At 38.8% G+C, this 23,208-nt stretch overlaps 1 protein-coding gene across 5 annotated transcripts in view; it reads left to right on the top strand.

Moving 5' to 3' along the window:
* Positions 1 to 17,481, top strand: part of scn1laa (sodium channel, voltage-gated, type I-like, alpha) — a 30,151-nt gene extending 12,670 nt beyond the window's left edge. For 2 of the 5 annotated variants that reach the window (XM_030758909.1, XM_030758905.1), the window contains exons 11-26: positions 609 to 980; positions 2,896 to 3,028; positions 3,136 to 3,374; positions 3,525 to 3,698; positions 5,758 to 6,114; positions 6,270 to 6,725; positions 11,071 to 11,215; positions 11,303 to 11,457; positions 11,634 to 11,807; positions 11,954 to 12,076; positions 14,118 to 14,390; positions 14,481 to 14,537; positions 14,920 to 15,057; positions 15,149 to 15,253; positions 15,363 to 15,633; positions 15,730 to 17,481. In XM_030758909.1, the coding sequence (XP_030614769.1) occupies positions 609 to 980; positions 2,896 to 3,028; positions 3,136 to 3,374; positions 3,525 to 3,698; positions 5,758 to 6,114; positions 6,270 to 6,725; positions 11,071 to 11,215; positions 11,303 to 11,457; positions 11,634 to 11,807; positions 11,954 to 12,076; positions 14,118 to 14,390; positions 14,481 to 14,537; positions 14,920 to 15,057; positions 15,149 to 15,253; positions 15,363 to 15,633; positions 15,730 to 16,922 (4,365 nt within the window). In that variant the 3' untranslated portion in view covers positions 16,923 to 17,481. Of the gene's footprint in view, positions 1 to 608; positions 981 to 2,895; positions 3,029 to 3,135; positions 3,375 to 3,524; positions 3,699 to 5,757; positions 6,115 to 6,269; positions 6,726 to 6,746; positions 6,760 to 11,070; positions 11,216 to 11,302; positions 11,458 to 11,633; positions 11,808 to 11,953; positions 12,077 to 14,117; positions 14,391 to 14,480; positions 14,538 to 14,919; positions 15,058 to 15,148; positions 15,254 to 15,362; positions 15,634 to 15,729 lie in introns of all 5 variants that reach the window. The other 3 variants (XM_030758907.1, XM_030758906.1, XM_030758908.1) reach the window with 3 other exon arrangements.
* The last annotated feature ends 5,727 nt before the right edge of the window (positions 17,482 to 23,208 follow it).

Genomic DNA, 23,208 nt, shown 5'->3' on the forward strand with positions numbered 1-23,208 from the left:
AAATGTTTAGGATATTCAGTACATTTTATGTTTTGTTATTCACTTTATGAATCTACTAACCTTTCAAAACATTCATGAGCTGCTAACAAATGTTTTGATTTCTTTTATGTCATGCCATTTAATCTCAATGCAACTTTTTCTTCACTGCCATCACGCTTTTATTGCCATCGGTTTCATCATCGTCATCATCATCGTCATCATCATCATCATCATCATCATTATCATCATCTTCTTTGCCTTCATCAAATTCTTAAGTTCCTATCATTGTACAGCATATGCTATCATCAAGATATTTTTTTATGTGCCATTTTCTTCTTGCAACAATTCATCATCATCATCATCATCACCACCACCATCTTCATCATCATGCTTTCCTTCGTCATTCCGTCATGATCATTATCATGATGTTTCCTGTTCGCATTAATAGTTTTAATTTTGCATTTTCCTTAAAATAGTCATCGACATCATCATCATCACCATCATGAAGTTTTTCTCAAAGAAATCTTTTTTTCTTCGTTCTTACATATGAAGATCATTGTCTCTCTATTCTATCCTCTTTTTGATTGTCATGTATCATACATCCATTGGAGACTATCTTTCTCTTCCAGTCATTTCTGAGTTTTCGTGGACCCCTCTTCTCATCCAGAAGGAACAGCAAGACCAGCCTTTTCAGTTTCCAAAGCCAAGCCCAGGAAATAGGCTCAGAAAATGAATTTGCTGATGATGAGAACAGCATTTTTGAGGACAACCTCAGTCGGAGGGGCTCTTTTTTTTTCCCCCAAAGGAGGGATCAACGCAGCAGCAGTATGAGCCAGTGCAGCTTCTTTTCACATCGCAGATTTCAGCCCCGTGAGCTCAGGCACAGCTCTGTAGACTGCAATGGGGTTGTCTCTCTGGTGGGTGGGAATGCACTCCCCTCGTCACCTGGGGGGCTCCTTCTGCCTAAAGTGACGTTAGACATGGGCTCCACTGGAGACAATGTAAGAAAGGGTTCTGTAGCCCAGACAGCCCACCTTATATAATGTTTCTGTTTCTTTATTTTCTCTTTTTTTCTCTTTGCCTTTTGCCTATCCGACTCTCACACACACACACACACATTTTATTATATATATATATGTTGCAAGCTATATTTGTTATTTTGGCTGAACCTTTTTTCAAATCATTGCAAAAAAATTTTGGATTTTTTTTTTTTTTTCAAAACTGCAATGACTCTTGGTATTTTAACTTAACCAATCATGATACAATGATGGACCCATGGTCACTGAAATGACCCACCGGAAGTGATGTATTTAACAGAACTTTTTACCCAATTAACAGAACCTTGGCTTTTGATTCATACTTCTGCTTATAGTTATAATTAATAGTGGTGTCATGATAACAGTGTATAGTTGATAACCTGTAATAAGGTTTAAGATGAAAACCCAAATGCAGACACCAAGACAGACTGAGTAACAAAAAGGAAGTCTTTTACCACCACATGCAAAAGGAGACACAGAATTCAAGACTACAAAGAATACACACTTAAACATGATACACAAGGACACAGGGATGGTTACAAAGAAAATACTAAGCATGAATGAACTCCATCCAGCCGTCTATTCATTTTCTTCCACTTATCCGGGGCTGGGTCATGGGGGCAGCAACCTAAGCACAGAAGCCCAGACCTCTGTCTCCCTAGCCATTTCCTCCAGCTCATCCAGGGGACACTGGGGCGTTCCCAGGCCAGCCGAGAGATACCATCTCTCCAGCGTGTCCTGGGTCTGCCCCAGGGCCTCCTCCCGCTCAAGTTGGCAATTTGATGCAATCTGTTTGTGACAATACAGCAATTAACTGTGATAAATTGGCTAAAATCACAAATCTGTTGCTGTCTACGTACATGGAATTCAACATTAAACAGAAATTCACATTAACTTCTTAGATTCAAAGTCCAGCCACAGTGTCAGATTTAAAACAGAAATTCTTCCACAAATAGGGACGTAGTTGCTGCAGGACAGGGATTTAACAGCAACATGACCAGGCACTCTGCAGCCCTGCTTTTATACAGTAATATAACCAAAATACCAGCGGTGGCAGAAGTACAAACATTCTGTACTTAAGTAGAAGTACAGATACTTGTACAGATAAAAAATACTGTGGTAAAAGTTGAAGTACTGATTCAACTTGTTTACTCAAGTAAAAGTGAAAAAGTACAGGCTCTGAAATGTGTTCCAAGCAAGAAAGCAAAAGTAGCTTTTTGAAAGACATGCCCAGAACACCTCACCCAAGAGGCACCCAGGAGGCATCCTAGTCAGATGCCTGAACCACCTCAGCTGGCTCTACTCTGAGCCCCTCCCAAATGACTGCACTCAGAATGAACTGAAAACTGAAGACAAAACAGAAAACTAACTCTACTTTAGGTTCAAAAATAATATACAGCACGAGCTCACTATGGAATAAAAAGGACTCAAGAACACAAAAATAACACAAACTCTAAATAATAAACATCAATATTAAGACCAAAACCCATGGATCATGACATAACCATGTTATTAGAAAACTAAATATCAATATTTGCTTTGCTTTGTTTTGTTTTGTTTTGTTTTGTTATCCACAGTGATTTGCAGGCATAGCTGTAGCTTCTGACCATTTGACCAGAATGTCAAATGTCATTTTATTCCAGAAAGCTTTATTTTGAGATTTTCTTATTGGATACATTTTGGTAAAAAGATATGCAGCTTTCTATTGAATATTTCCTCTGCTTGTTTTTTTTTTTTAATTAATGTATTTATTTAGTAAACATACTGCAATGTGAATATAATAACTGGTAGTTAGTTATGTTTGTGTTGTTATTTATTCATGGTAAAATTCAACACATTTTTGTATGGTTACATGTGTAACAATTGTTTCTATCCTCAGGCTGACACTACTGACGTAGAGTACAGGCACAGCACTGGAGGAATAAACCAAGGGTATATGGACTTCCTTCAGAGCCCAGAGGGCAGACAGAGAGCTCATAGTATTGCCAGTGTCATAACCAGCACAATGGAGGGTAGGTGTTTTTCACCATGGCATGAATAGCGAAACTCAACTATATCTGCAAAGTTAAAAAGATCAACTGTACCTTCACACAAATTATTTTGATTGTTTTGCCATCAGAGCTTGAAGAGTCAAGGCAGAAGTGTCCTCCTTGCTGGTATGATTTTGCTCACACCTTCCTCATCTGGGAGTGTTCCCCAGGGTGGCTGAAATTCAAGAAAATTATTAAATTAATTGTGATGGACCCATTTATGGACCTATTCATCACTATCTGCATTGCACTCAACACACTATTTATGGCCATGGAGCATTATCCAATGACTCGTGGGTTCCAAGAGATGCTTATTGTGGGCAATAAGGTAAGTTCAATTAATAGCTGATTTTTTTCTTATAAAATACTTGTTGTTTTCATTAACTTTTAGCTATTATTGTTTGTTGTGCGTGCGTGCGTGTGTGTGTGTGTGTGCGTGTGTGTGTGTGTGTGTGTGTGTGTGTGTGTGTGTGTGTAGATATTCACTGGTATCTTCACAGCTGAAATGGTCTTCAAGGTCATTGCACTGGATCCATACTATTACTTTCAAGAGAGATGGAATATTTTTGATGGAATCATTGTCAGTCTCAGCTTGATCGAGCTTTGTTTGGAAAATGTGAAGAACATGTCTGTTTTGAGATCGTTCAGATTGGTAAGTCTAAATATACACCTACACTGGCAAGAAGAAGCAAGTGAAACATTTGGAATTATCTGAATCTATGTATACATCTGTCATAAAGTTTGGTTAACTCGTCATATATGTTAGAGATGAAGAAACAATCTATTTCATTTTTTTTTTTTTTTTTTATTTTATTTTTTTTTTTTTTAGCCTGTCATGTCTGGCATCTTTCACAATCGGAATGATGATCCGAATGCACTGATGTACCAAACATATTTGCTTTGACAAGAACAGCTCTATATGTTTCCTATAGGCTCTTCTTGTTAATGTTTGCAATTTTATTTTTATTTATTTATCTTTTTATTTAGTCATTCATGCCAAGTCTGACAGGCAACAAGGAAGGGGCAAGAACAAGAGGTGGGGGGGAGAAAAGGGGGGGGGGGGGGGGAGAGAAAAGGAAGAAAGGAGATAGAAAAAAAATAAAATAAAAAAAAATAAAAAAAAATAAAAGGGGTTGATATACTCACACACACACACACACACACACATCCATACACACACCCATATGCACCTACATATACACACACACACAAACACACACACACACAAGAAACAATCTATTTCAACTGACAATGCATACATTCATTGCTATATTTTGCCTATATTCAGTACATCATTCAACCATTCGCAGTGTGGGCTGGTGTATGTAGCCACTTGCCAAATAATATTAACAGAAAGTAAGTGGGCTCAGGAGTTAGCAAGCCTGGGGAGCAGTCAGTGTAACAACAAGGGAACTCTGATTTACAAAAAAACAGAGACCTCAAAGAACCAAAATGAAGGAGCTGTCTTGCAGTTTTCTTGTACACAGAACTAAACAGTACAACTGAGAGCACCTGGCCAGTCTCCATGAAGCTTTTAAGAACTCTCTGGCTCAGTTTTTGCTCTGTTTTCATCCACTCAGCACCATGCTACTTGTTTGGTTGGCTTTGGCCTTGTTACCCAATGCTACAATCAGACTAGGAAAACAGTGGTTAGAGACTGTGGCATGACCAAAATTATTGCAAATGCATGTAATGAAATTGCAATCTCATTGACTTTGAAGGGGTTGCTTTGAAGACAGCGACCACATCTGTGACCACTTGCAGTCAGTTGCTGTCTTCAGAGCAAATTTGATGTATCAAGACAACCATAAAATGGCAATAATATGGAGCCAATCTGCTTTGCGATTGACTGGGGTCAAGTTGGCAAATTGATGCAATCTGTTTGTGATAATAATACAGCAATTAGATGTGATAAATTGGCTAAAATCACAAATCTGTTGCTGTCTACATACATGGAAATTAACATTAAAACAGAAATTCACATTAACTTCTTAGATTCAAAGTCCAGCCACAGCGTCAGATTTGAAACAGAAATTCTTCCACAATTAGGGACGTAGTTGCTGCAGGACGGTGATTTAAAAGCAACACGACCAGGCACTCTGCAGCCTTGCCTTTAAATAGGAATATGACCAAAATACTACCAGTTCAAATCCCCTGTTCCAAAGAGACACATCGCAGATGAGTGGCACTCACTGGTGCCGAGTCACTCAGATTGATTGGAACATGTGCCTCTTTATATAAATTAGACAGCAGTTATTTGCAAATTTTCAGAATGCAAAAAGCAAATCAGAATGCAATTTTTTTTCTACAACTTGCAAGGTGGTTGCCATCCCATTTTTACTCTAGTGCGACTCAGCTATGAAAGTTCACACCATACACCACACACCACCTGACACAATGACAACACCATGACAGAAAGAACATGCAGTACAACACAATCGCAATGCATACCAATACAAAAACACACGAGCATAAAAACATAATTTCAGCAGTGAGGGAGCATTATACTTTGGGGCTGTTTTGGTGCCACCGGGCCGGGTCAAGCATTATTTATTTATTTATTTATTTATTTTACTTAAATCTACATAGTTTCCAAATGACTCACATTCTTCTGCTTGCCGCTGTATGTCATAGCCTGTATGTTCAGGTGTGTTTTGAGTTAGGAAATGACTTGTTTTCTTTTTCTTTCCTTTTCTTTATTTTTTATACAGCTCAGAGTATTCAAGTTGGCTAAATCCTGGCCGACTCTAAATAAACTGATCAAAATAATTGGTAATTCAGTCGGAGCTTTGGGCAACCTGACGCTGGTCCTGGCCATTATCGTCTTCATCTTTGCTGTGGTGGGCATGCAGCTATTTGGAAAAAAATACAGGGATTGTGTGTGTAAAATTTCTGAAGACTGCACTCTGCCTCGCTGGCACATGAACGACTTCTTCCACTCATTCCTCATTGTTTTCCGAGTGCTTTGTGGAGAGTGGATAGAAACCATGTGGGACTGTATGGAGGTGGCTGGGACTACCGTGTGCATCATTGTCTACATGTTGGTCATGGTTATAGGAAACCTTGTGGTACATAAAATTTTTTATGGTCAATTCATTAACTTAAACTCAGCCAACTGTTTAAAAATGTAGTTCTTAATTTAAGTATCTGTTCATAATACAATTTTACAATAATGTGTGTTTTGTTGTTTAAATGTAAAACTTGTCATATCATAACCTGATAGGTCCTGAACCTCTTCTTGGCCCTCCTGCTGAGTTCATTCAGTGCTGACAACCTCGCAGCAGCAGAAGATGACAACGAGACAAACAATTTGCAAATTGCCATTGCACGTATACACAAAGGCATTGCCTTCGCCAAGTCATTGCTTCGAAGCAGCTGCAGCAGTGCCTGCTTCAGTAATAAGAAAAAAAAGAAGTGTGAGGAAAAATCTCTGGATGAACTCCACAAATCTTTAGGGTCAAACAGTATCCTTAACCATGGCAATGGAGAGGTGATCGGAGTGGACAAAACTGGGGACAAATACATAGTCTGCAGCAAGAGTGATGATTCCATAATGTCTTTCATCAACAACCCTAGTGTGACTGTCACTGTTCCTATTGCCATCGGAGAGTCTGACTTTGAAAATCTCAACACTGAGGACTTCAGCAGTGTCTCATCAGATGCAGTAGGATGCCCTGTGGTAAGGAACTGCTCTCTTTAGAAGTCTGATTTCTGTTATAAAGCAAGTTTTCTAAACTACGTTGTAAGTTGAATGTTTATGGCATGTAATAGAACTCTGGCGTAAGCGAACATGTTTTGAGAAAAGTTAGGTATTCCATTTCCATAGGTGAAAAAGTTATCCTACAATCTACAGTCATGCCAATGACATGTATCACAGTGTTTCCCCTAACTGCCCATATACCACAAGCTTTTAACAAGGAGAGGCCATATAGACAGGAAGACACAAGTGTGCAGATTACATTATGAGCCATTTAAGTCTAAGTGCTGTAGAGTTTATTCCTCCTCATAAGAGGACTGTGTTTCGTGTTGTAGAAATGAAATACATTCAGTTTCTATACTATGGCAGTTGCACTGTTATTACATGTATTTATTATTTGGATTGTTACTTAAAATATTTTGGTAACACATTTAAATATATTTTTCCTAGCAGTATTTTATGGGAAGATTTGTATGGTTTGACATTCCTATTGCTTATTTGCTGTTGCTCTAAGAACTTTTTAAACTCTGTGCCCCTTTTGGGATAAGGATCAAATAACCCTTTAACAGATCAATTATCACTTATCATCCCAGATTGATGAGCAGTAACAATTGCTTCTCTAAGTTCACTGCTGATGCCTTTCCTCCTTGGTATTGTGTTAACACACAGCTGGATGCTCCACACCAGTAAACTGACAAAACTTCTGCTTTTATGGAGGTGCTCACACTTGCGGATGATCAAATAATCAAGTGCAATGGATTAGCAGCACCTGGCTGCTACTTACCCTCATAGTTCTAATGGAAGCAGTTAGGATGTACTTAGATTTTCACACTCTGCTTCTGCACTTTGGTTTATCCATCCATCCATCCATCCATTTTCTTCTGCTTATCTGGGGCTGGGTCGCTGGGGGCAGCAGCCTAAGCAGAGAAGCCCATGCTTCCCTCTCCTCAGCCTCCTCCACCAGCTCATCCGGAAGGACCCTACGGCATTCCAAGGCCAGCTGAGACATATAAACTCTCCAGTGTATTCTGGGTCTACCCTCTCCAGTAGGACATGCCTGGAACACCTCACCCAAGAGGCACCCAGGAGGCATTCTAGCCAGATGCCCAAGCCACCTCAACTGGCTCCTCTCAATGTGGAGGAGCAGCAGCTCTACTCTGAGCCCCTCCCAAATGGCCGCACTCCTCACCCTATCTCTAAGGGAGAGGCCAGCCACCCTTCAGAGGAAGCTCATTTCTTTTTTTTTTTTTTTAGCCTGTCATGTCTGGCAGATCTTGCAAACAGAACTGTGATCTGAAAGCATTGTTGTGCCAAACATATTTGCTATTTCAAGGTGAGCTCTATAGGTTCTCTATAGGCTTCTCTTGTTAGTGTGTGACCCTTTATTTTATTTTAGTTCTTTTTAGCATACTGTGTGATGAATTTTGCCAGACCTGACAGGCTTAGGAAAAAGAAAAGAAGAAAAGAAAAAGGGAGAGAGAAAGAGAGAGTAAGAAAGAAGGGAAAGAAGAGAATAGAGAGAAAAAACATAGGATGAATAAACCAAATAATTAGTCACTTGTTAAACATAAAAGATACTGACAATACTTGCAAAATTAAAAATTGTGTGGGGAAAACAAAAATTGCTTGATTACACAGACCAACCCTTTATGATTACGTGAGTATTTGTGTTTGTGTCATGAAATGTACTTACCAACGAGGGCAGAACGCCGCAGCTCTGCCCATCAGAAGCTAGAGGCAGGCAAAGAGAGCCCCAGGAAGCCCAGGCCGCCAGCAGCCCACCAAGACCTACGAAGACCCGCGGCCACTCATTCCAAAGACAACCGCACACCCACCCCAGCAGACAGGGGAGGGAGGTCTTGGACGGAGCCCCCTTAGTCAAGGAGCAAGGGCACCAGAGAATCCGAGACAACGAGAACCCAGCCCCCCCCCCAGCGGCCAGCACCCCGCACGGGCCGGCAGCAGGGCCCCAGGGCCCCAGCACCCGAGGACCGCTCGAGCCCCCACAGAGCCCCCCCCCACGCCGAAGAGGCCAATGCAGCCCCGCGCCGCAGCCCCCAAGGGGAGCAGGTCACCACCCACGCCAGAACATCCAGCCCCACCCAGGAACCCGGAGGTACCCACACCCCAGGGGGGCAGGGGGGAAGAGGCAACCAGCAAGGAGCGGCCAGGAGGCAAGGCACAGGCCCAGACCCAGGTCCAGCCAAACATACAACCCCACGCACACCCACAAGCACACCCATGTACACATTTATGCACAAATACATATACATGCACATACACACTCACTCATACATATATAAACATAGATACACCATACATATACATCCACTCACCCACCCATACTCAGGAAGACTATGACAAATACAAAGACACACATTCATTCATAGCTACCCACCCTCTGAAGATGGGGCGAGTGGAAACCACCCCAGGGCCAACAGTGACCCCAAGACGCCACCAGCCCAGTCCCCAAGGAACCACCCAGCCAGCCACCCTTCAGAGGAAGCTCATTTCTGCCGCTTGTATTCACGATCTTATGCTTTCAGTCATTACTCAAAGCTCGTGACCATAGGTGAGGGTAGGAACATAGATCGACCGTTAAATTGACAGCTTCGCTTTTACGCTCAGCTTCCTCTTCACCACGACAGACCAGTGCAGCGTCAACATCACCGCAGATGCAGCCCCAATCTGTCTGTCGATCTCCCGCTCCCTTCTCCCGTCATTCGTGAACAAAACCGCGCACTTTGGTTTAGTTTTTGACAAATAATGACAATGTCTAATATGTTATGTTTTGCAGTTCGTCTGAGGTTTTATTATGTTCTGGTACATAACATCTTAGAATTGAAAGAGGGAGTACTTTCTTCTTACCATGACTGTACTGATAGGCTGTGGTCCAGTGCACCACTACTATGATCTTAATAATAAACTTAAAGATCAGTTCAATGCAATTTGATTTGATTTCATTTAAATAGAGCCAATTCACAACAACAGTCACTTCATGGCACTTTATATTAGGTAGAGACCCTACAGTAATACAGAAAAAACCCCAACAATCATACGGCGCCCCCTATGAGCAAGCACTTGGCAACAGTGGGGAGGAAAAACTCCCTTTTAACAGGAAGAAACATCATGAAGAACCAGGCTCAGGGAGCAGCAGCCATGTCCCTCAGCTGCTTGGTGGTGAGGGGAGGGAAACAAGACAAAAGGCACACTGTGAAAGAGAGGGTTTTTTTAATGAGCGAATTTAAGGTCTGTTTTTTTTTTTTTTCATTGGATTACATTATGTTACACTGATGTTCCTGATGGGTTCCTCACAGTGCTGTTGATTATTCAAATTAACTCATATTTTAAAATCAACCATGATTGATTTTATGACTCTTGATTTTGCTCAAATGTAACATGAAATTCTTTTTAGAGAAGTACAGTTGCAGAATAGATGCGAAAAGCATCATCACATTAACAGTAGTGCATACAATACATCACAGTAACATGCTTACATTATGCCCTGCTCTGCATTAGCTGGTCCCAGGGCAACCAAGTGCTTCTGCATTCTCCAGGAAGACATTCAAGCTGTTTTCATACTAGCTATTAGGAGACACACCCTGCAAATAGCCATAGAACAACAGGCTGAAGGAGATTACATACAGTATGGCTACTGCAAAGCACTGTCAGGCTTTAAATTACTAATCTCTCTCACACACACACACACACACACATGTGCGATAGATAGATAGATAGATAGATAGATAGATAGATAGATAGATAGATAGATAGATAGATAGATAGATAGATAGATAGATAGATAGATAGATAGATAGATAGATAGATAGATAGATAGATAGATAGATAAGTGCCTAAGCAAATATGTGACAGTTCAAACATCCAGTGCTGTGCATGTTCTTCCGACAATAATATGGAACTGAGCAGGAGGCTGGACAACAGTATAGACTGTAATGCAGACTTCTTGGTGCCTTCTCTGTTGAGAACCACTCAAGTGTTCTTTGGCGTAAAGCCACTAATAGTTTTTGCTGATGTTTTGTGTGTGTGTGTGTGTGTGTGTGTGTGTGTGTGTGTGTGTGTGTGTGTGTGTGTGTGCGCGTGCGTGTGTGTGTGTGCATGCGTGTGTGCGAGTAAGTGTGTGTGTGTGTGTGGGGGGGGGGGGTTAATAAATTTTCAGTAATATGCTGGTTCATAAGTACACTTTAAATATTCTTAGTCAAAATTAATTTTTTTGGTACACTATGTTGCTGTGAAAATAGTAATACTCAGTGGCTGCTATATTTGCTCTACCATAACTTTTCATCTATACTCTTGATTTCATCAACAGATTGTCGAAGATGATGATAATGATGATGGACAGTCCAGCTCCTCAGAGGGTAGCACGGTGGACGGCCAACCAGCTGGAGATGGAGGAATTTCTGTAGATTTGGAATTAGAAGAAGCTATGGATCCTGATGCCTGTTTCCCTGCTGGTGAATTCACCACCTACCTAACCTTAGTTTTAACCTGAATCTGCATTTTCCATGACTAAAACACCATCTTCCCCTTTCTCTTTTCAGTCTGTGTGCACACATTCCCTTGTTGTCAAGTAAATGTAGCTGTGGGCTGGTGGAAGATATGGTGGACACTACGAAAAACCTGTTTTCGGATAGTGGAGCACAACTGGTTTGAGAGCTTTATCATCTTAATGATCCTGCTTAGCAGTGGGGCTCTTGTAAGTGTTTGCGTGAAGAAAAATAAGTCGCACTTAAATGCCTAAATTGGTTTCTTTTGTGTATTTTTGTGACATCTTTTATCTGGAATCTCTCATCGTGCAGTAGATTCTCAATATTTAAAGAGTGTTTTATTCCACCTGTATTTACACATACTCGTCTTTTTTGTCACATTTAGGCATTTGAAGATGTCTACATCGAACAGAGGAAGACCATTAAAATTATTTTGGAGTTTGCGGACAAAATTTTTACCTACATCTTTATTCTGGAGATGTTACTGAAGTGGGTGGCATATGGATTTGCCAAGTATTTTACAAATGCCTGGTGCTGGTTGGACTTCCTAATTGTCGATGTAGGTTGAATCTCTGCTTAGACAGAAACACACTTTTTTGATCATTTCTTTGTTGTTTTGCTGAGCCATTGAATAAAACTGCACTGTCAACAGAGTTCATGCTGCAATCGCTGCTTATGATATATTTGTGTTTGCATGCGTTCTAGGTCTCACTGGTCAGTCTGGTAGCCAATGCATTAGGTGCTAATGATCTCGGTGCCATCAAGTCTCTGAGAACCCTACGAGCTCTGAGGCCACTGAGAGCTCTGTCACGCTTTGAGGGCATGAGGGTAAGAGTATTACTGTCACTGTACTAGAATACTGCACAAAACTCACTTCTACTTTATTAGGTACACCTTGCTAATTCTGGGTGGACCCCCTTTTGCCTTCAGAACTGCCTTAATTCTTTCTGGCATAGATTCAACAAGGTGCTGGAAATATTCCTGAGAGATTTTGGGCCCATATTGACATGATAGCATCCCATAGTTGCTGCAGATTTGTCAGCTGCACATCCATAATGCAAATCTACAATTCCATCACATCCAAAAAGTGCTCTTTTGCATTGAGTTTCAGTTTCCTGTTCTTAGCTGACAGGAGTGGCACCCAGTGTGGTCTTATACTGCTGTAGCCCCTCTGCTAAAAGATTCACGTGTTGTACATTCAGAGATGCTCTTCTGCATACCTTGGTTGTAAAGAGTGGTCATTTGAGTTACTGTTACCTTCCTGTCAGCTTGAAGAGGTCTGATCACCCTCCTCTGATCTCTGGCATCAACAAGACATTTTCACCCAGAGAACTGCCTCTCACTGGATATTTTCTCTTTCTGGAACCATAGCAGTGGTTGTGTGGCAGAATTCCAGTAGATCATCAGTTTCTGAAATACTCAGACTAATATCATGCTACATTGTTTGCTTTGATCTTTACTACATCTACATGCATAAATGCTTTGAGTTTCTGCAATGTGATTGGCTGAGTAGATATTTGCATTAACGAGCAGTTGAACAAGTGTACCTAATGAAGTGGTTGGAGAGCGTATGCCGCTGCAAAACTGAAAATTTGTTGCATGCAATAATTCCTCTCTTTCCCCAATTCTCTCTCTCCTGCTATTATTTGTTGTCCTGGTTAGTTTGAATATTTTACATACCAAGTTAATAAAACCATGCAGGCGATGCAGGGTTTTGATGAAAAGAATAGTTTGACATTGTGGAGAATTTCTTGCAGAAAGTTAGCTAAGATCGATACAACCCTGTTCAGCAAATATATGGCTAGAGCCAGATGTTTAGAGTAGTTAAAAATGTGTGCTATAATTATAAGGTAAATGATCAAACAAAAAATATACAGTACTAGTCCTTTAAGAAAGTATTGAAGTCAAATTTAATTATATAGTGCTTTACAGAGCTAATACATAGCATACAATAATGGAAACAAAGCAATACAAAATCAAAACAACAGTAGAATCAAAGTAGGATAAAAATGCTGGAACTTGAAGGGATATAAATATAATAGCTGTGAAATAAATCAAAGTTTAAAGAAGCACCACTACAAGAGTGGGATCAGTAATTTCTTCTATCAACAAAAAAAATAAATAAATAAATGTGGAATATTTACTAGAATATCAAACTATTCTTATGAAGGTTACTTTATCTGTTGTAATACAAATGAAATCCTATTCTTGTTATATCTCACACCATTTCAGTAGTTTGCTGTGCTATGCAAGCATGGTCTAATCAGGTTGATAACTTATGTAACTGAACGGGCAGCGTTGTCGGCTGCTGCAATCAATGGAGCAGGTATTGATTAGTTGCCTTCATATTGTGGTGGTTTAGATTCACAGCACTGTTACGATGAGCATCTTTCCTCACGTGGTAGCCAGAGAATTCCCTCATTTGCATGCACAGATTCTCATGTGCGTCAGTAGTGTACATTTGTTTCCATACTAATTTCAGTGTTCTGGATAATGTTTGCTACGTGTGTAACATAATTTCTTTATGTTTTATGTATCTTTCTGTTTACAGTAAGCAAATTTTGTGGCATCCTCCTTCCTTCTACAAGGTGTTCTATTTCAATGTTTATATAAAATTTCGATAACTTATCTCATCAATCTCCTGACTCCTCTCCTAATTCTTTTCCCGCCTTTACCGTGTAGTTCACTGTGTCGGAGCTTTGGTGCTAGTCATAGCTGTCATGCCAATGCGCATGCTGACACTTAAATATTTGTGTTTTCCTGTTTTTTCTTACCATTACCAGATTACACGGTTTTTGCATCAGTTCAAAAACTATCAGGATCTCTGTCTGCTGTACAGATGTGTTGTGATTTGTGTGTCGATGTGCAGGTGGTTGTCAACGCTCTACTGGGAGCCATTCCCTCCATCTTCAATGTGCTGCTTGTATGCCTCATCTTCTGGCTCATCTTCAGCATCATGGGAGTCAACTTTTTTGCGGGGAAGTTCTACTATTGTGTCAATGCAACCACGATGGAGCCTTTTCCTGCATCAGTGGTGAAAAACATGTCAGAGTGCCGCAGTTTGGAAAAGGCTGCTCTCGTGAAGAACGTCAAGGTCAACTTTGATAACGTTGGCATGGGTTACCTCGCACTGCTGCAAGTGGCAAGTAGCTCAGTATTCTGTGCCAGATTTTGTAATAGAACAATATGTGTTTTTCTAATGTTGTTTCATTTGCTGTATTCTTTTCTCCAGGCTACATTTAAGGGTTGGATGGACATCATGTATGCTGCTGTTGATTCTCAAAGCAAGGTGAGGATTTTTTTTTTTCAGTATCTCAGCATTGAAATGCTTTAAGTCCTGTAAAATGTCCATGTTTTATTAAAATCAGTACACTACACCTGATGCATACCAAACTCTTTCTACTGCTGCTCATTCACGATGAAAGTGCTTCGTCTGTGTTTACAGACTGTCCAGTAACAGTAAGATGCTAAATCAAAGGCTGCAGGTGACAAACTGCTTTGCGCCGTGAAGTCAGTTTTATTAGAATAAAATTATTTTGTTTAGCTGTACAGTGATCAAATGCCATACAAGTAGAATTTCCTGTAGAATTAAATCTTGAAGGACACACATCAGCTCAACCAGAACAGAAATCCTCTATCTGTTTTAATGTCTCCTTTCTCTGTCATTGTAGCCAGAAGAACAACCAGAATATGAGGTCAACCGATATATGTACTGTTATTTTGTTGTTTTCATCATATTTGGAGCATTTTTCACACTCAATCTCTTCATTGGTGTCATTATAGACAACTTCAATCAGCAAAAGAAAAAGATAAGTATCAAATCTACTTTGTAAACTAATTTTGGTGTTTTGGCTTCCAACATTTTTGTGTGATTTAATATTTCTGTCATGTTTTCTTTACTTTGGAGGTCAAGACATCTTTATGACTGAAGAGCAAAAGAAATACTACAATGCCATGAAAAAGCTGGGATCAAAGAAACCACAAAAACCTATACCTAGACCATCAGTATGTAACTCATACCTTGGCTGCATTGAACATGAATTAAAAATCTCATCTTTATTTCATCTGACGCATCTAAAATTTGTTCTTCTTTACCCATGTGTGTCTGTTTCAGAACAAGATTCAAGGATACATCTTTGATTTTACCACAAAGCAGTCATTTGATATTGTGATTATGGTTCTAATATCACTTAATATGATAGCCATGATGGTAGAAACTGATGATCAGACAAATTACAAGAAAAAGGTTCTCGGCGATATAAATGTGGTATTCATTGTCATCTTCACTGGAGAGTGCTTACTGAAGATGATCTCACTCCGGCACTACTTTTTCATGAATGGCTGGAATATATTTGATTTCATCGTTGTTATTCTGTCAATCATTGGTAGGACTCCCCTCTATTTACAGTTTATCTCTGACAAGTTTTTAATATTGCATTAATCTGTAATCCAGTTTGTAATATTTTTCTTTCCTCCTTTAGGTATGTTTCTCTCTGACATAATAGAAAAATTTCTTTCACCGACCTTGTTCAGAGTCATCCGATTGGCTCGGATTGGCCGCGTCCTCCGCCTTATTAAAAGTGCCAAAGGAATCCGCACACTCCTGTTTGCCTTGATGATGTCACTTCCTGCCTTGTTCAACATTGGCCTCTTGCTCTTCTTAGTGATGTTTATCTATGCCATCTTTGGCATGTCAAACTTTGCATATGTCAAGAAGGAAAGAGGTATTGATGATCTTTTCAATTTTGAGACTTTTCCCAACAGCATGATTTGTCTGTTCCAGATCACCACCTCAGGCGGGTGGGATACCCTACTATATCCCATTCTCAGCAAAAATGATCCAGACTGTGAGTCTCAAATGGAGAATCCTGGTAGTAACACTATAGGAAACTGTGGAAATCCTACTATAGGAATTACCTTCTTTGTTAGCTACATCATCATCTGTTTCCTTATTGTGGTGAATATGTACATTGCAGTCATCCTGGAAAACTTTGGTGTGGCCACTGAAGAGAGCACTGACCCACTGAGTGAGGATGATTTTGAAATGTTTTATCAGGTCTGGGAGAGGTTTGATCCAAATGCAACACAGTTCATGGAGTACAAAAAGCTTTCAGAATTTGCAGATGCTCTGGAACCACCATTACGGATAGCCAAGCCTAACAAGTTTGATCTGATCTCTATGGATTTACCCATGGTGAGTGGTGACCGCATTCACTGCCTAGACATCCTATTTGCATTCACAAAACGTGTTCTAGGTGAAGGTGGAGAAATGGACATCCTAAAGGAGCAAATGGAAGAGCGCTTCATGGCTTCAAATCCTTCCAAAGTGTCCTACGAACCCATCACTACAACCCTCCGCCGTAAACAGGAGGATGTTTCAGCTCTTGTCATCCAGAGAGCATACAGGCAGTATACAAGGAAAATTCCAGGAAAAGACACAAGGCCCCATGACGCATCCAATATTAACAGTCAAAAGGATAAAAAGCTCATTAACAAGGACAAGCAGGGCACAGACAAACTTAAAACATCTAGTGCTGATAAAAGCAAACTGACACCTTCAGCGGCATCTCAACCTTCATGTAACAGTTTGACAACGAATGGAAGAAACAAATATGAAAAAGACAAAAGCGAAAAGGAGGTTGTGAGCAAAGATGTCAAAGAACAAGATATGTAAAAGGAAATCTGCGATGCACCAAAGACATTGTAATGAATGCAAAATGTTTACAACCTTTCACAGTGACCAAGACATCCATTGGATCCCCTTCTTTAGTGTGGATATCTACTATGCCAAACTGATCGTGCTTACTTGAGTCTAGAGGATAGTGCCTAAAATAGAAAAGAGTTGTTCAGGCTGTAGTTGGATGGATTCAGGACCAAGGATCCCTCATGCCTGCTTGTAAGGATGGACAACATTACTTAGTGTTCTGAAAGGCACATTAGTCAATACTTTAACTTGTATTGCAGCTAGTTCTGCTACCCAGTGTCTTGAATTGTTGTTATATCACTGACTGTTGTATTACTCAACTTCATTTTTCAAGCAGGAAAAAAAAGGTTATATGCTATTATTTTTTAAAAAATCATAGTTTGGTTAACTGTCTTTTTTATGCATTTTTTTTACTCTTCATAAGGGGTTGTATTTTCAGGTAGGCCTTACACTGAAAAACACTGCTTTAAGGTTAGTTTTGCTAATTAGTAGCACTTCAAATCCTATAGATGGTGTCAAGTTGCAGTGTCAATAATTATGCATGCTAGAGTGTGCTCCATGATTTGTCCCAGTCCACCGGATGCAAAGAAGTCTTGGCAAGGATATCTTTTATACATTACAAAAAATTAGCCTATGGTCCAAACAAATCCAAGCCAAGTTTGCTCATTACATTCAGAGCAGTAACCCTAGAAAAATTGTTGTTAAATAATTTTCAAAGCATTCACATTCCTGTGTTCTATGTAAATCTGAGACTACTGCAAAATATGTTCACATTTTACCATTAAACTGCTAAAAGCAAAGGCATCAATGGCTTTGAAAGCTGCAGATTCACACTGTAACTGATCCTGGGATACTTTGACAAACCTCTGACAGTCTGTTTTAGCAGATCATCTGTCATTTTGTCTATTTGTGCCTACTTTTTCACTTTCTCCACTTTCTTTCTTAGTTGTTTGTATTGCTTTGCCTTCTATAATGATTATGACTTTGAGAAATACAGTATAGGAAAGATTTATTACCTGTGAATGAATACAAAATTTGCTCTCTATATCCTGTTATATTTGGCCAACGCATCCAGCAGGAGCTATATTATCTACAAAAATTCAAATATGGTTGGAAATTCTTATTTATAAGACATATGCATTACATTACTGACTTTGTTATATGGCCCTCCTGTTAAGCTATTTTTACATAACTGTGAATTATGACAGGAAAAGGGGTGTTTTGTTGTCTCACAGTTTTCTTACAGTGTACCACTTAATCTTTATTGTGTCAAGTGTCTAAGATTAGGTGAAATATGGCTCACAACATTTTGAATGAGCTCAAGGATATGACTTTTCACATCTCACATGTTCTAAGTTATTTCCTACTTCTGTTTACATTTTATATTGTTGTGTTTGCATTTTTAGTTATTCACTTCCCATCACATCCATCCTAAGCTGTGTCATAAACATTTTTTGTTCTCTGTCATAAAAGTATAAATCCATTCATGTAATTACATTCTGCATGTAATTAAAACGTTCAATACTTACATTACACTGTATGCATAATGCAAGAATGTTTTGATTACATAGACTTTAACAACTCCCATCATTTATATGCATAATACTTGTAGTGTATAAATTAACTGCATGAAAGACAGTGCTATAACCTATTTCACTGAAAAGCTAAAGGAATAAAGATTACATGTAAGTCAAGTATGCCTACAACATTCCTTTATTTTATCATGAAAAGTAAAATATGCATGGTCCAATTTCATTGCTCACTGTTTAAGTGAAGTGTGAGGGTGGAACTGGAGGGGGATGATGGGAAAAGCGACAGTATTCTTCCACAGTGAGACTATTTGATTGCATGAGATCATCACACTTGCCCTCTTGTCATTCACAGTATTTCCTGGAGTAACAGTACGCTGCTTTCAAGCTGTTGTTCAGCCAAATTGTCTGTTAAAAATGAATTCTGTTTTTATGTCTTTTTTTGTTATGCGTAAGAATATGCCTTGTTTACCCATCCACAGTCCTTATATTTCTCAAAATTTGAAGTAATTTTCTTTGCTATACATGTTTGATATACATATTAAGGAATGCAATGATCCTATTAATAGATGTAATAATATTTTCTATTATTATTTCAGAACTTAGTTCTAATTATTTTTGAATTAATAGTAAGTCTACACTAAAATCACAAGTAAGAACAGCACTGAGCGCAGTGAGGTTCATGTTTATCTCATGATCAGAAGTGTTTTTATTTTACATATTCCCTTAATGCCTGAATTATGAAATAATTGCCAGAAAAATCTAATTTTCTTAAAAATGGAATGTTTGTTGAACCTCCTCACAAATTGTACAAAATACTTAAACATTAATTTTTACATGAAAGGATTTTTATTTGTGTCATATTTGCCATAGTTTGGCACCTTTTTTTGCAGTTCAGTGCTTAAAAATGTATTGTGCAATTTATTTGGGTTTTTCAGGAGGAAAAAAAATGACACTGGTGATGTACAAGTCTCAAAAACTCCCCAAAATAGTACATATTAAATATGATATACTAGGCATTATGGGGATATTCTTTTTTTGGTTTTATGTGGGACCAAAACTGCCAGAATCAAAAATAAATAAATAAATTTTTGATTCTGGCCAAAAAAATAAATAAAAGTTATAAAATTTCTATTATTGTATTATTCTATTCTATTAATTTTATTATGTAACAATTTATAGGCATTAATTATTTTATATAATGTGATATTAACTATATATAAACTATAATATAAACTGATATTTCTGCTTTAATTTGCTTCTGTTTATTTATACTCATTGCTCTATCCTGTTGTTTTATTTATTTGTGTATTTATTATTCCCCACACATTTTTCTGTATGTTCTCTTTACTTTTTCTATTGTATCCATCTGTATTTACTTTTCTATGATTTTCGCTTTGTAATTTCCTACTGTTGATTCATTTCTTTATGAATTTCTTGTGCTTCAGTATGCAAAATGAGGTTGTCATCCAAAGTTGATCGTGGGGTAAACTTTTCACTCGTTGATTGTCTTGCTCAAACACCACCTGGTTATGACACAAATGGCTTCCTCTCATTATGAGAGGAAGCTATTTGTGCTAGTTGACTGAGGCACTTAAATAATCTATCTGAAAATAATACCGTCTGTGAGAGCCTTTTTTTTTTTCTCTGTGAGCACAGAAAAGACAGAGTGTGTCTTTGGCATATGCAAACACAGAAGTTCTTTTTGTTATTTTTTGTTTTTACTTTAAAAACAAGCACCCCCTTCCCTGCATGAACATGTTAAGCAACACTTTTGATTACGAAACATGTCTTGTGATAATATTTATTACAAGGCAGATCAATACTTATATGTTCAGTTCCTCCTGATGTTATTTGAAGAATCTAAAAGTGGCAAAGTGAGATAGTCAAACCACACCTACAGTAAGTATTCATGTTTTAAAATTGAATTAGCAAAATCTTTTTATGTCGGCATTTATGAAAGCCACATTTTCGACGCTAACTGCCTACTTCGGTTATATTTCACTTCTATTCACTTACTGTTGTCACTGACATCAGGCTTGCCAGCTGAATGAAATTGATGAGTACTTTTCACTTGCATGAGGGTATGTCATTTTGAAAAATTGATCTAAAGTGCAACGATGATTCAGAGGCATTAAGCATCAGCTTTTACAGTAATAGGCTGTACAACATTAACAGTACTGACAATTACCAAAGCACAATCAGCATCTGTTACTTCAGACCCTGTAAAATGGTGACGCTATCATGATCTCTCTCTTGAGCAAGATGTAAATAAGAAATCTAATTGGAAATGGTGCATCTTAAGTTAATGTTTTGGATTTATTGGGACATTGAAAGCAATTGCATATGTGTGGATTTCAGAAAACAATTTTGAGCAATGGGTTGGCTTCATGCAACACTTTCTTCGATGTATTTTTGTCACTTCTTGCCAAGAAGGGAGCTTCACAACTTAAAATATTTAGCCTAGAAATTGATGATATTGTCAGTTCATTGTTGTATGCTTCAGCAAACATCTATGAAAGAAACTAGAATCTGCTTTTTGAGAGCGCTTTGAGGCTTCTGCCGGAAACTATTAGCATCTTAAGTGTGTGGAACATTTGATTAATTATTAATAACAATCCAAATATTCATTATAGTCCAACATTGATTTTGCCTACTGTGGCTGCCTAACCCTATAGGCAGTAAACAAGAGGCTGATGGCATAGTGCTGATTATTCCTGCCACTCTAACAATGATTATGTGATTATCACTTTGTACCACACCCACTACCAGTAACTATGTTGAGTTCAGATTTTGTTTCTCTGACAATCATAATAACAGTTTAGATGTTTATGAATAAATGTTTCCCAGTATTACTCTCAGGATATCACATAAATTTTTACAGTAAACAGCAAATGTCAAGATTCCTATTCTGTGAAAAAAAAAAAAAAAAGAAAGTAAGAAAAAATAAATATTTGCTTATAATGTTTCCTGTCAACTAATGTAAGAGAGCCAGTTTGATATGAAATGTAGCCAAAGATTGAAACTGGCATGGAGCCTCACTGACAGCAACAAGTGGGGGTAGGCCTTCAGTTTGCCTGTTCTTAATGGCCAGTAAATCAAGAGTGATTCTGCAGATTCTCCTTGCTGGTTGCCAAGCAACATGACATCAGCCTCCTTTGTTAAACTGTATTAGGGTGGAAGGTCGGAAGTTGGTCTGCTGGCCCCACCCCTGGAGTCTCACAAGATGAGCAATAATTTGTGGACATGTTTTACGTGAAAGGATGTATTGGGTTTGAGATCTTGCCACTGGTATGCACAGAGGAGCGTAGTAAAAAAGAAAAAACACTTCAGAGAGAAATCTGAGAATGCTACCCATTACAGCACTGTAATTTTATTTTCTGTGGATGGATGGGAAGAAAATCCCATTAGATTATATAGTGGTGAGTCCTGCCCCTCCTACCCCCACCTTCCCACTGCAGTAATAGACCGACACACCGACTGATAGACAATCACACACGTACATTCACTGTTTAGCTCAGCCCCTAAATTGCACACACACATATGCACACACCCAGTGAAGCACTCTCGATTTAGAGATTCACAAGATATACAGATATCACAGTTTATAGACAAGGAGTGGACAGTTTTCTCCTCCATTTTCTTTTTATGCAACATTAATTCTTACAACAACACAATTACTGCAAATGTTCACTCACCAAACACTTTATTAGGTATATCCTGCTAGCACTGGGTTGGACCCTCTCTTAATGTACCTTTAGAACTGCCTAAATTCTTTATGTCATAGATTCAACGAGGTTCTGGAAACGTCCCCTAGAGATTTTGGTCAATATTGCTGTGATAGCTTCATACAGTGGCTTCACATTTGTCAGCAGCACATCCATAATGCAAATCTCCTATTCCACCACGTACTTAAGGTCCTCTATTGGATTGAGGTCTTGTGACTGTGGTGGCCATTTGAGTACATTGTTATGGTCAAGAAACCAGTTTAAGAGGATTTGAGCTTGGTGACATGGTGCATTATCCTGCTGGGAGCAGCCATCAGAAGATTAGTCAACTGTGGCACCCAGTGTTATCTTCTGCTGCTGTAGCCCATCTGCTTCAAGGTTCGACATGTCGTGCATTTAGAGATGCTCTTCTGCATACCTTGTTTGCAACAAATGGCTCATTGTATTACTGTTGCCTTCCTATCAGCTTGAGGCAGTCTGACCATTCTCCTTTTACCTCTGGCATCAACAAGGCATTTTTTTGGCCCAGAGAACTGCCACTCACTAGATATTTTCTCTTTTTCAGATCTTTCTTAGTTTCAATTATTCACACCTTTCCTCCCCATTCTGGTGCTCAGTTTGAATTTTCATGCACTGAGATGCTACCATGTGATTGGCTGATTAGATATTTGTGTTAATTAGCAGTAGAACAGGTATGCATAATGAAGTGTCCGGTGAGTGTATATAATCTATATATACAAAAATTGTAAGATAATTGATTTAGAGAACTGTAAGCCTCCAGTCCTATTTACCACCTGTACTGTCAGCCAGCGCACAACATAAAGGTGTACCTGTGGTTATCTAAATAAAGAAATTAGTATAGTAATCAAGTTACCATTAAGTCTTGGTAGATAGTGGTCTTGGTATATATAATGTAACATTTTCTAAGAACTTCAGGCAGTATTGTAGATGGCCCAGTGACAGTCCACGAGATAAGCAACCAACTTGTGCGCTTATTTC

This window comes from Archocentrus centrarchus, chromosome 21, assembly GCF_007364275.1.
Source record: "Archocentrus centrarchus isolate MPI-CPG fArcCen1 chromosome 21, fArcCen1, whole genome shotgun sequence".
NCBI lineage: Eukaryota > Metazoa > Chordata > Actinopteri > Cichliformes > Cichlidae > Archocentrus > Archocentrus centrarchus.